The sequence below is a fragment of the Pan paniscus genome, chromosome 5 (assembly GCF_029289425.2).
Source record: "Pan paniscus chromosome 5, NHGRI_mPanPan1-v2.0_pri, whole genome shotgun sequence".
Classification (NCBI taxonomy): domain Eukaryota; kingdom Metazoa; phylum Chordata; class Mammalia; order Primates; family Hominidae; genus Pan; species Pan paniscus.
The window spans coordinates 154888678-154902234 of record NC_073254.2 but is presented as its reverse complement, the minus strand read 5'-3'; the positions used below and the strand labels follow the sequence as shown (position 1 = coordinate 154902234).

The following is a 13557-nucleotide window of genomic DNA, read 5'->3' as shown; positions in this document are numbered from 1 at the left end:
TGACTCATATTGGTAGCTATGGCTTTTCTCTGTGATACTCTAAATATTTGTCTTCAATGTGTTGTAATTCCTGTGGACTTTCATACAATATTTTTAATGCCCAGTATGTTCCTGCTTGGCCACAGGAGGCTTCTTCTTCTTCTTCTTTTTTTCTTTTTTAACATGTGCTAAACTGAAATGGGCCACTGTTGGAGAATTAAATATTTAATATTGTGATGACTTATACAAGACGCTAATGAGTTCTAGTAATTGGCATAGATTGCAGATTCTATGTGTTTATGAAATGCAACACTAGATAGGCAACATGCCCTCACCTTTAAAACTACTCCAAGGGCCCTCTCTTTAACCTGCTCTCCTGTCCTTCTGAGCCCACTGGAGGCCCACCTATAGGCATCTCTGTCCTCTGACAACAGGCGGCCTCAGGTGGTCTCAACTGCTCTGCTGCACATGGACAACAAGACCGCTCTCTACTGAGCCTTGGTTCCTTTCAGTGGAGAATGGTAATCAAGACAAGCATTTGAGCTTAAGGGTGCCCATTAGGAGATTTCCTATTATGTGACAAGTGGTCCAATGGCATCCAAGAAGAGGTGGCTTAAAACTTTGTGGTGCTTCACACACACTGCCCCTTTTTTTTTTTTGAGATAGAGTCTTACTCTGTCGCCCAGGCTGGAGTGCAATGGCGTGGTCTTGGCTCACTGCAACCTCCACCTCCTGGGTTCAAGCAGTTCTCCTTCCTCAGCCTCCCAAGTAGCTGGGACTACAGGTGTGTGCCACCACACCCGTTAATTTTTATATTTTTAGTAGAGACAGGGTTTCACCATGTTGGCCAGGGTGATCTTGATCTCTTGACCTCAGGTGATCCGCCCACCTTGGCCTCCCAAAGTGCTGGGATTACAGGTGTGAGCCACCATGCCTGGCCACACTGCCTTTTTTAAGAAGGGTCCTGGCCGGGTGTGGTGGCTTATGCCTGTAATCTCAGCAGTTTGGAAGGCTGAGGCGGGCAGATCATTTGAGGTCAGGAGTTTAAGACTAGCCTGGCCAACATGGTGAAACCCTGTCTCTACTAAAAATACAAAAATTAGCTAAGCAGTAGTGGCGCACGCCTGTAATCCCAGCTACTTGGGAGGCAGAGGCAGGAGAATTGCTTGAGCCTGGGAGGTGGAGGTTGCAGTTTCTGCCACTGCCCTCCAGTCTGGGTCACAGAATGAGACCCTGTCTCAAAAAAAAAAAAAAAAAAAAAAAAAAGAAGGGTCCTGAGTCTATGCTGATATTTCTAATGTAGCTAAATTACCTTTTAAACCTTGCTCTAATATCATAATTATTTCATCACTGGTGATGATGTGTCATGCTGTGTATGATCATACCCCATGTTACTCACAGTCAATGCCTAAGTCTTTAGAATAACCTAAGAAACTGGCTACGATCTGTTCCATTACCTCTGTGACCTTCCCTTTCTTCATTCCACTCCTGCGTACTGGCCTCCCTGTTCTTCCTGGAAAATACCAGGCACCCTCCTCCTTCTTGGCCCTTGCTCTTGTTGCTCACACTGTCTGGAATGCTCTTCCTTCAGATGCACGCATGGCTCTCTCCTTCCCCTTCTGAGAGTAGATGTCACCTGAATGAGGGCTTTCCTGCCTACCCTATATACAGTGGTACCTTTTAAAACTTTGACTTCTTTGGAGCTTTATTTTTCTCCATGGTTCTTACTGTCATCTGACATGCAATATATATATATCTTATCCCTTTACTGACTATCTTCTCTGGACTAGAATGTCAGCTTCTTGGTCGGTTTTATTCATTGCTGTATCTTTAGACTCTAGAAAGCTCCTGGAACATAGTAGGTGCATAGTATTTGTTGGGTGAATGACTGAATTAACACCACATGATGTGTTCCAGTTACAATATATCCCCCAAATTTAAGGTATCCATTTTCCTTGAATTCTTCTTGATCCTTAGCTTAAACTACCTGGAATGGGTCCAAAATGCACAGGTCCTGGCCGTCGCTGGCCAGCATCAAGACTCTGAAAGGAAAAACAAAATAAACACAAAAACTAAAACCCAGTCTTTCTCCAAGGAAATGCTTGAAACCATCCGAGCCTGGAGCCTCTAGTATCACTGATCATTAAATCATAACCATGATAAAGGGGCCATATAGACACATACATGCCTTTGAGGTTTGGCTTGAAATTCCTCTTTAACTCTTCATCATTGGTACAAGTATTGGTGATTCCAGCTTAGGTCACAAGTAGTTTTGGTATCTAGTTTTCTGAAAACATTTGGTTAAATATGGATCTTTAATACCTCAGTAGTATACAAATCTAACTTTTTAAATGCCAATTTAGAAATCTGAAAAATTACATCTAGATTATTATCAAAAATAATTTCAAATTTCTACAGCATTACTACAAATATACAAGTGAAAAAATTTCTGCAGGTTCATATTTCTCCACTGTTCTTGTGTTTCTCAAGAATCAACTTATTAAAAAGGTACCAAGATATTTCTATTATACTACATTTTAGTTAAAGACATCATTCACATTTGGAATGCCTCCCAAATTCTCAAATTTTAGTTTTGTGTTTTGGTGATTCCTAGTAGTTTTTATCACCCATAAAATAAATACAGAATTTAGTGAGTTTAGGTGTCAGAATATTTCAGCATAAAATATCCATATTTTTCCCTAGAGTAAAATATTTACCCTGAACATTGTTGTCTGTGAGTGACTCCACAGAGAAGACCTAGATTACCTTTTCTTTAGTAGGTTTGTGGTTAGAATCTTTCAATCTAAAATAACAACATAGAGAAGGACTCTCTAAAGAAAATAAAAGTGACTTTATTTGGGAATGAATGCCAGAAGATTATGAACTGGGATATGCGTCTTGTGATGGATTCTGGGCATAGCCAGAGAGGTAAAGGAAGACGAGGGTTTTTAAAGGTAAAATGAGGAAGGTGACAGAATGTTGTTTTGAAACAATTATTGTTGGCTACAAGAACCAATAATAAGGGTGATTTATTATTAAATGGGGGCAACAGTCCAAGGTTGAGTGGACAGTTACTGTATAAACATCCTTGTAGAAGTAGTTTTTGGGCAAGGTTGTGGTGGCCTTTGTGCAAGGTTGTGGTTTTGTAGAGTCTCTTGTGATAGTTTTTGTTATCAGGCAAGTATGTATGAGGACTCTGTCCATGGCAGATGGTAGCAGAGGACTCAGTTTGCAAGTGCATGTCCCAGTAGCACCGGCATACAGGTGGGAGGGACACCCTTCTCTGAGTTTCTGAAGATGTGTCCCTCTCTGGCCGGCCCTCCTTCTGCCTCAGCCCAGCTCCCTATTTGGATTTTGTCAAGCGAGTTCTTATCTGAATCCGGACTAAGACATGCAGGGAGAGCTTGGTTTCCCTCGGGCTCCCCTTGTCCTGGCCAGGTCCAAGCTGTGCATGCAGGGAATCAGGGGACCTAGACTACTTTGCCAGGCTTGACCACAATGACTCCCAGGAAGAAGATTCTCGTGTCAGAGCTCCTAATATTTTTACAACTAATTTTCATCCCTTGCACCTCCCTAATAATAAATTTGCCTTAACATAGTGCTTATGTCACCCCATCTTATACACCATGTTTTTACCAACTCCATCTTCCCCTAAAGGAAGGAGAAATGAGAAGGCCACTAGTCCTCATTCCTCATTATTTCTAGCATCACAGCTGCAGAAGCTGTGGACAAAAACCAAGATTTCTAATAGATCTAAACCACTTATTATATTCAATATTTTTAAAACTTGAAATATTGGCAAAGCCCTAGACGTGGTGCCAGCTTCTCCTGGACGTATCTAAATCCAGAAATGCCATCTTCTACTAAACCAAATTATGCCTGAAAATCAAGCATCTGTTTCACATGTTAGTTGCATTATCTTAATATCATTTCAATTTAGTATACTTAGGTGCCATGGATCACTTTGGAAATGATGAATCTTAGCAGTTGTCACATTTTTCTGACCACATTAAAATATAAGGCCATAGACTCAAATTTATCTTTTAAAAAAAACTTTTGAAAACCCCTAGATATTTTTACCATTGAATGCTTTCTCTCTCAGTCAATTTTTCTTTCTTTCTTTTTTTTAATAAACCTTCGCTGGGCACGGTGGCTCATGCCTGTATTCCTAGCACTGTGGGAGGCCAAGGCAGGAAGATTACTTGAGCCCAGGTGTTCCAGAGCAGCCTGGGCAACATGGCAAAACCCTGTCTCTAAAAATTATACAAAAAAATTTAGCCAGGCATGGTAGTGCGTGCCTGTAGTCCCAGCTACTCAGGAGGCTGAGGCAGGAGGATCACCTGAACCCCAGGAGGTCAAGGTTGCAGTGAGCTGAGATCACGCCACTGAATTCCAGTCTGGGCGACAGTGAGATGCTGTCTCAAAAAATAAAATAATCCTTCTACTTTGTAATAATTTAAGATTTATAGAACGTTTCAAAGATAAGGCAGAGAGTTTTTATATCCACTCACCCAGTTTTTCCTGTTGTTGGCATCTTACAGTCCTAAGGTACATCTGTTCATGCTAACAAACCAGCACGTTACTATCAACTCAACTGAAGACTTTTCAATCAACTACTTTTGATTTTCTGCTTGATCCTTATAGAAAATAATTTTTCAGCAACTATTCTTATTAAAACTAAGTATAGCTAAATAGTTTGCACTCATCTCAGAATGCTCCAAAATTCCACTGCTTCAAAGGGGAAAGATTTTGGACATGGTTAAAAAGTTATTCACTGTTAGATCGGGTGCAGTGGCTCATGCCTGTAATCCCAGCACTTTGGGTGGCTGAGGCGGGTGGATCACTTTAGGTCAGGAGTTTGAGACCAGCCTGTCCAACGTGGTGAAACGCCATCTCTACTAAAAATACAAAAATTAGCCAGGCATGGTGGCTCACACCTGTAGCCCCAGCTACTCGGGAGGCTGAGGCAGGAGAATCGCTTGCACCCGGGAGGCAGAGGTTGCAGTGAGCCGAGATCACACCATTGCACTCCAGCCTGGGTGACAGAGTGAGACTCTGTCTCAAAAAAAGAAAAAAAAAGTTATTCAAGGTTATTCACTGTTGAAAACTTGAAAATGGTACTTATCAGCAGCCAAGTTTTTCAAGGCAAAAACAATAAGGATGGTATTTCCATAACCACAGCACATCTAAAACGCTGCTATCTATGTGGCTTGCCTTGTTTTGTTGTCCCCTCTGTCTGATCCCTCCCACATAGAGTAGAACTCCTCTCAGCTCTGCCCGCAATGCCTCCTCTGTATAAAGCCTCAGGAGGATCTACCTTCTGCTGGGAAGCAGGCTGCTGACCCCATGTTCCTGTGGCTTAGAGGATCACTGAGCATCTGCCATCCTCACTGCTCCACTCTGAGCGTGTGCACAGATGAAATGAGATATGGCTTTACACTGAGTGAGCCTCCCACCAGCTGGACTCCTCATGAGGCTTTCAGCTCAGTTCTAGCGAGAAAGCCCTGCTGTCTCTGCCTTTTGGGAGAGAGCTAATAGAAACACCTAGAGAAATGTTAAGTATGGCCTCTTCAGATTGTGACTCTTCAGTTCCGTGTGCCAAACCATCTGGGCTGGAGGAGGCAGTGGATGCCCTCTGCTGACAGTCATCTTTCCTCATGTTACCCCAGAAAGCTTTGGGGCTGAGTGCCCAGGAAGACTGGGCTGCCATCTGCATTCCAGCGCTCTCTGCCCCTGCAGTGTGTTTTTGTCTTCTCCAAATCAAATTGGCCATGTGGAGTCTGGAGTTTTCGTGTCCGCCCTACCTCTGCATGATTGCCACAATAGGTGGCGATGCCTTTGGTGAAATAATCCAATTAGAATATGTAAAAGTTGTTTTGTAATGGCCAAGGGCTCAAGGACTTATGGAGATACAGCATGCTCCTAAACGGAGGTATGATTTCCCAGGGTCTCAGTGACTCCATGGGGATGCTCAGTAACCTGCAGGGGATTCTATCCTTGTGGCTTGAAGATAAGTCTCCATTTGCCTTTTCGCAGGGTTGCTTTTTGTTTTTCTTTCTACCTGCTGAATCCTTCCCTACTTGACACTCTGGAGGATCTGGCTGTGTACCTGCCTACCCAAAGATGCAGGCAACTATATAGAGAGAATTCTGGAGGGTTTACAATGAGGCCGGAGGAAGCACAGAAGAGGCTGATGGGTGCATCCCCTGCTAGGGCCAGGCTTCAGACCTAACCAAGGCCCACTGTTGCAGTTTCCTGTCCCCTTTTGTCAGATAAAAAACCTGACCTACAGAATGAGGGGCATCTCTGAGGTCTCTCAGCTAATAAGTGTCGGGTCAGTCATTTCATCATCATCACCAACATCATCAATAACAACAGAGGCTGACCGTCAAAAAGGCTTACTATGTACTAGGCGTCATGCTAAATTTTTTGTATTTATTATTTTATTTAATCCTCTCAAGAGCCCTATGAATTAGTGACTGTGTTAATTCTATGTTTCAGATAAGGAAACTGAGGCACAGGACATCTAAAAGCCCTCAGCTAGTAAATGGGTGAACTGGGATTTGAATACAGCTTGGCTCTCAGGTTACTCTTCTAACCCCTGTACTCTGACTTTATGTTTAAAGCTACTGAGTACTAACTATTCTCTCTCCTGAAGAACAAATTTTATAATAATTTCTTATATTTATAGCATATTACTAGTCATGGTTTTTTTCTCCCCCCCAGAATTTATTGAAAATCTCTGTTCCCAAGCTGCTGGGGTAGATATTATCTAGTCATACTTTCTCTAGGAAATGAATTCAATTAGTGTGAGTCACCTTATATATTAAATGTTTTGATAAGTTCACAGTTTGAAGACTGACACTTCTCTTTATCTTTTATGATTCCAAGAGCTTCTGAGAGATAAATCATGTGATCACATTCGACATAAGGGTCTAAAGCCAGGTACTCCTCGTGGGGTGCTGAATCATTGATGAAGTTCAGCCACTGCATCCCAGCAGGGCCTCTGGACAGCTGCACCTCCATTCCCCTATTCACATAGGACACTCACCTTTGGAACCTTTTAATTAGTGTGGATGAGTTATTTTCAAAAAAAGAAAGAGTAGGGATCAAGAGAGGTACAAACTTATTTTAGTTTCTACCCACAAACTAGAACAGCGTGTGTTCTGGGAAAGCTTTGAGATCACTCTGGATGTTGGGAGTGGAAGTTAATGGAAGGGAATATAAATCTGTACCAAATGCTCTATTTTTTAAAAAAGTCTTGAGCTGGGTGTGGTGGCTCATTCCTGTAATCCCAGCACTTTGGGCGGATCCCTTGAGACCAGGAGTTGAAGACCAGCCTGGGCAACATAGCAAGACCCCATCTCTATAGGAAATTAAACAAAATGTATTAGACGTGATGACTTGTGTCTATAGGCTCAGCTACTCGAGAGGCTGAGGTGGGAGGATCTCTTCAGTCCAGGAGTCTTCAAGGCTGCAGCAAGCCATGGTCGTGCCACTGCATTGCAGCCCAGGTGACAGAGTGAGACACTGTCTGTAAAAAAAGTCTTTAACTTCATGGCTTATTAATTCTACAAACTTGGAGCAAATTTAATAATAGAATAATATTACCTCTATTTTACATGGAAAATATACATATAGTTCTACACTGAATATAGTTCTACAATGGAGTTCTAATGTAATCCTGGGACAGAATGCTCGCTAGATAAGTAAAAATCCAAAATATTATTGCAAAATTTACCCTGTCTTTGGTTTACTTCTTTACTGCTGTTCCACATTTTTAATTTTTAGGACTACTTTTATACTTCTCTTTTGCTTATAATACCTCTTGGGGTAGAAAAACATATAATTGTGACTTCAACAATGTTTATATATATATAATTATTATGAGCTATTTCTACAACCATTGTTAATATACATCTGTCATTATCTCTGAGTCACTGAGTTAACTAGCTACATAATTTATTTCCCATTATAGTTAGCTAAAATATATTACCTAGATATATTTTCAGAGTATATTCAGTAATGAGACTAGAAATTAGAAATGATTTGTTCTGGAAGCTCATCTATTAAAGGGCATTCTGGCCTTTAACTAAATCTTACACATCTTTCTCTTCCCATTTTCTGCAATGGACATAGCTCCCAAAAAGAGAGAAAATATTCTTTCATGTATTTAACTACAGAATATACCTGAGTGTGAATTCTAACTTTACTGTTTATTAGCTCTATGAACCATTCATATTTTTTACACTCAATTATACTATCAGCAAATAGAAGATAATAATAGATTAACAATAGCTAATAATGTTTTGAGACAATCAAGTGAGATTGTATGAAAAGCACTTATCTGAGTTCCTGGCACTTAGACATTAAATAATTACTTCCCTCCCTTATGTATGAAAGGTGAATGCCCAAATGATGCTTGGAGCGCCTCTGCCCTCTGGCTTAGCAGCTGAGTGATAAGATAATCGACCATAGATTTCTTAGGAATGACCTTATCCCTCCTTCCGAGATGATTAGAAAACATTGAATTTTCTGCTGATTTGTGTGAAGCCACATGGTAAGACATTGCTAATTATGATTTTTACCCACACAGGTCAGAAGTTACGTCAAGAGAGCTCTTGCTGAAGGTGCCCAAATTTGGTGCGGTGAGGGAGTGGATAAGTTGAGCCTCCCTGCCAGGAACCAGGCAGGCTACTTTATGCTTCCCACGGTGATAACAGACATTAAGGATGAATCCTGCTGCATGACGGAAGAGATATTTGGTCCAGTGACATGTGTTGTCCCCTTTGATAGTGAAGAGGAGGTGATTGAAAGAGCCAACAACGTTAAGTATGGGCTGGCGGCTACCGTGTGGTCCAGCAATGTGGGGCGCGTCCACCGGGTGGCTAAGAAGCTGCAGTCTGGCTTGGTCTGGACCAACTGCTGGCTCATCAGGGAGCTGAACCTTCCTTTCGGGGGGATGAAGAGTTCTGGAATAGGTAGAGAGGGAGCCAAGGACTCTTACGACTTCTTCACTGAGATCAAAACCATCACCGTTAAACACTGATCTTTGCTAACGGTGGAGCCACTATGGCCAATGCCTGGCTGCAGGCATCAGTTGTTCAATGTGGTGGATGAAAATCATGGCATGAATTCTAGCTATGCCTTGACTTGGCAGAAGGTTATCTCTAGCTTATCCTCAGTTCTTAGTAATTTTACCCACTAGTGAAGAGATACTGTCTATTTTCAATGTGGACTCGGAAAAAAAGACTTATAAGTGGGAAGATAGAACAATGATGCCAGTTGTCAGGCTCCTCCCAGGTTATGTTTTCATAGTGTTTCTTTCATTATCTTCATTGAACTCTTGGGAATCTCCAGATAATCAGATTATTTCATTTGGTAAATTTTAAAAAATATGCAATCAGGCACAGTGCCTCATGCCTATAATCCCAGCACTTTGGGAGGCCAAGGTGGGTGGATCACTTGAGTTCAGGAGTTCGAGATCAGCCTAGGCAATATGGTGAAATCCTGTCTTTACCAAAAGTTTAAAAATTAGATTGGTGTGGTGCCCTCTGCCTATAGCCCCAGCTACTTGGGAGGCTGAGGTGGGAGGATCGCTTGAGCCCAGGCGGTTGAGGCTGCAGTGAGCCATGATCATTCCACTGCATTTCAGCCTAGGGGATACAGTGAGACCTTGTCTTTTAAAAAAAATGCTGCAAAACCAAAAATAAATAGCCATAATTTGCCATCTTTGGAGAGATTATGGAGATAATCTCCTTGTCTATTAGCCACTAGCATGGCTAATTGATCATTGATTGTACCTCATTACATAAGGGGGCAGTGGACGTCTTTGGAATTTGTTAGGGGAAGGCTATGTGGTAAGCTCTACTAAATGTATCTGTACAAGGATGAAGAAAAACAAAATAACTACTACTTTTGGAGGAAACTTGGAACAAGAAGAGTACATAGTTTGATCTATTCCTACGGTCGAGTCTAATCAATTCCATTTCTTAGTGTATGCATCTAATGAGGCTTACAACTTGCTAACCCCAAAAGAAGCAATAAATGTTAAGCAATTTTAGTAACCAGTATGGCATGTATCTTATTTTTGAATGCATTCCTCCTTATCCCCATCCTCTTAGGAATATGGACGTTTTACTAAGTAATAAAGATTTCAAATGCTTTTTTTTTTTTTTGGATCCCCAAATGATCACAGGAGAAAACTGAGGTTTACAGAGCTCGAGCAACATACCCGAGGTCACACACATGATATGGGTAGAGGTAGGGTTTGAACCCAGGACTTTCAGGCTCCAAAACCCATGATCTCTCACCCCCTTCCACTTGCCTTAGCTGGTGCTCAGGAAGCAGTGAAGTACCTGTGGTTCCTGGCACACATGGTGTTTCGTCTCCCCTCCAAGTCTCCTTCTTGTTTTGCCTCCTCCATCCTCTCTCCTACCCACCTCCACTTCAAGGCCCTTCCTCAGTGGCCGAGCAACTCAGGAACACCTCCAGCACGGGCCTTCCTACACTGATGGGAGTGATCTGTTTGCATGTCTGTCTCCATAACTGGACAGGAGTGTCGAAGGCCGAGGCTGCTGGTACTGCACTCTGAAGAGTCTCAATTTATAGCATAGTGCCTGGCATACAGAAGGTGCTCAAAGCAAGTTCTGGGAAGGGAACAAAGTCTTCCTGGTGCTCTGGGGTATTTGTTCCATGGTTTGTGTGTGTGTGGTTGAGGGTGATGAGAGGGGAAGACCAAGCTTTACAATTTTGCTTAGGATTTCAGATATATTGGCTTGCTTGCAACTGCTGAGAAATAAAAGCCAGCCCCTTTCAGATCAAGTGATGTTGTTGGATTATACCTGGCTCTAGATTCTACCTTCCCTTCTCCTTTCCTCGCCTCTTCTGTTCCTCAGCTGAGTCCCCTTGACCTTAATCACTTTAGTGAAGAACCAATTTGAACATCAGTAGGAGGAATTTCAGCAACTCCAGTCTCTAGGAATTTGCATCTTCACTCTCGTAAATGGGCTGGCTGAAGCTCATCCTTATTCCTGAGACCCAAGCCATATCTTGATTCCAAATTCTAGCAACTGACTCCTTGCTCCCTGTGCCTGGACAGCCACCTTCCACCAGCTTGTCTTTGCCCAGGAGACTGTTCTCTCCATGGCTTAGAGTCAGCCCTGCTCTTGTTTGTTCCTGTCTCGGCCCTGGGTCCTGCCTGCGGAGGGGCCTGCTTCCAGCTGACAGACATCCTGGATGCCATTTCCCTACTTCTGGGTCTTTTGGATCTCTAAAACTCCTCCTGGGCTCATAAGGCAGCCTCATTAATGCCCATTTGAACAAATGCTTTTCCTCCAGCCAACACTATTCCATCTCTCAGTTGTTATAACATTGTCTGAATCTTAGCAGTGGAGCTAGAACTTTCCTAGTTTTGTTCCACCCCCTTCAAGTGAGTGAGTACGGATCCGAGACTGAACTCCTCCCAGGCCATCCATGCAGTCTCAGGTCCCCACAGCAGCTGAGGCACCACTCCATTCTGTGCCTACACTGCAGCAGAGTCCCATAGGACTGGTGTATCCTGACTTGGGGCTTCCACACCCCTGCCATACTGTGCTCAGAACTAACAATAGAGAGAATTGGGGTGAGGGTGTCCACAAGGGCTTTATTTTTTAAGCCAGTTGATGGGCACATAAGTGTTCACTATATTATTTCATAAGGCAGAATTATTTACATACCAAAAAGGAAAGTGGATCATATTGAAGGGACAGCCAGGAACAGGCTGAGAGGAGAAGCTGAGAAAAGATGGGAGAGACACCTCCTGGCAGAGCCCAGAGGTCCCAAGCTTGAGGCTCAAGGATGGACAGCAGCTGAGGAGTAGTGCTTCTTAGACTCGGAAGTGCTCCTGAAACACCAGGGACTCTGTTAAAATACAGATTTGGATTCAGTAGTTCTGCGGTGGGACCTGAGATTGCACTTGGAGTGTCGAAGAATTAGAAGACACTGATTAGAAGACAGGTGCCTCCTGTCCTCTTCCTAGGTTTCAGGAGAAGCTGGCTACATTTGCTCCCTGCTGGAGACACTAGAGTAGAAGAACTTCCCAGGAATGCCTCTAATGGAGCTCCAGGCACAAAGCTTGAGATAGCTCAGGACGTTCCGTGCAATGCTGGGGAGGAGGAAGGGAAAGGCAGCCCCATCTTGGAGTGAGATGCACTGCCAAATTTCACCACCCAAGGCAAAGTCCTCCTCCCTGGTAGTTAATGAGGGTGCAAGATGAACTCTCCACACGTCTTAAAAAGAAGCTTCTTTTCTTCAGAAAATGGGGATTTAGTCCCCCATTCAGCAATGGGTCTTATGGGTAAACTGTTTTTCCAAATTGCAAAAAATAACTTTGTCAATTACCCATGCCAATCAACATATCATTTTTTTTTGTCCTTTTTTTTTTGAGTCAGACTCTTGCTCTGTCACTCAGGCTGGAGTGCAGTGGCACAATCTTGGCTCACTGCAATCTCCACCTCTTGGCTTAAAGCCATTCTTGAGCTTCAGCCTCCCGGGTATCTGGGATTACGGGCAACCGCCATCACGTCTGGCTAATTATTGTATTTTTAGTAGAGACGGGGTTTCCCCATGTTGGCCAGGCTGATCTCAGACTCCTGCCTCAAATGATCCGCCTGCCTTGGTTTCCCAAAGTGTTGGGATTACAGGCATGAGCCACCGCACCCAGTCAACAATACCGTTTTTATTAAAAAAAAGTACTGGCCAGGCGCAGTGGCTCATGCCTTTAATCCCAGCACTTTGGGAGGCTGAGGTGGGTGGATCACCTGAGGTCAGGAGTTTGAGACCAGCCTGGCCAACACAGTGAAACCCCATCTCTACTAAAAATACAAAAAATTAGCTGGGTGTGGTGGCATACGCCCAGCTAATTGGGAGGCCAAGGCAGGAGAATTGCTTGAACTCGGGAGGTGGAAGTTGCAGTGAGCTGAGATTGCACCACTGCACTCCAGCCTGAGTGACAGAGCGAGACTCTGTCCCAAAAAAAAAAAAAAAAAATTTACCAAGCAACCAAGGATTATTAAATTTTCGGTAAAAGAAAAATATCGAGATGTGTGAAAGAGCAACTGACTGTGGTAGAAACAGATAAAAGAAGGAGCAGAGACACTAAAAAGTTGAATGAGTCCCCTCAGAAAGATGTGAGGCGATAGCGCATTTATAAATAAGAACAGGCTTCTATGAAAAAGGAGCAAACAAACAACATAAAAGAGGTCTTGAGAAATTAAACACTGATTCTCCAATTAAATTTTTAAAATTTATAGAATTGAGTCATTGATATGGCTGAAAACAAATTAGTAGTCTGGAAGATAAAGTTGAGAAAATAGCTCAGGATGTAGAGAATGACAGAAAAGGAAAAATATGAGAGAGTTGATGAGATGCAGGATAGATCCAGAGAGCTATTAATATGTAACTAATTCAAAATGTAAAAACAAAGAGAAAAATACGGAATCAGCCTAAATGTCCATTAACCAACAAGCGGATAAAGAAAATGTATGTATGTGTGTATATATGTATGTGTGCGTATGTATATATATTATATATGTGTAT

At 42.7% G+C, this 13557-nt stretch overlaps 1 protein-coding gene across 5 annotated transcripts in view; it reads left to right on the top strand.

The window, feature by feature from the left end:
• ALDH8A1 (aldehyde dehydrogenase 8 family member A1) overlaps window positions 1-10046 on the top strand; it is a 47513-nt gene extending 37467 nt beyond the window's left edge. For all 5 annotated transcript variants that reach the window (XM_055114140.2, XM_034962885.3, XM_055114141.2 and 2 more), the window contains one exon: window positions 8576-10046. In XM_055114140.2, coding sequence (XP_054970115.1) covers window positions 8576-9028 — 453 coding nt within the window. In that variant the 3' untranslated portion in view covers window positions 9029-10046. The remainder of the gene's footprint in view (window positions 1-8575) is intronic.
• Window positions 10047-13557: the final 3511 nt, after the last annotated feature.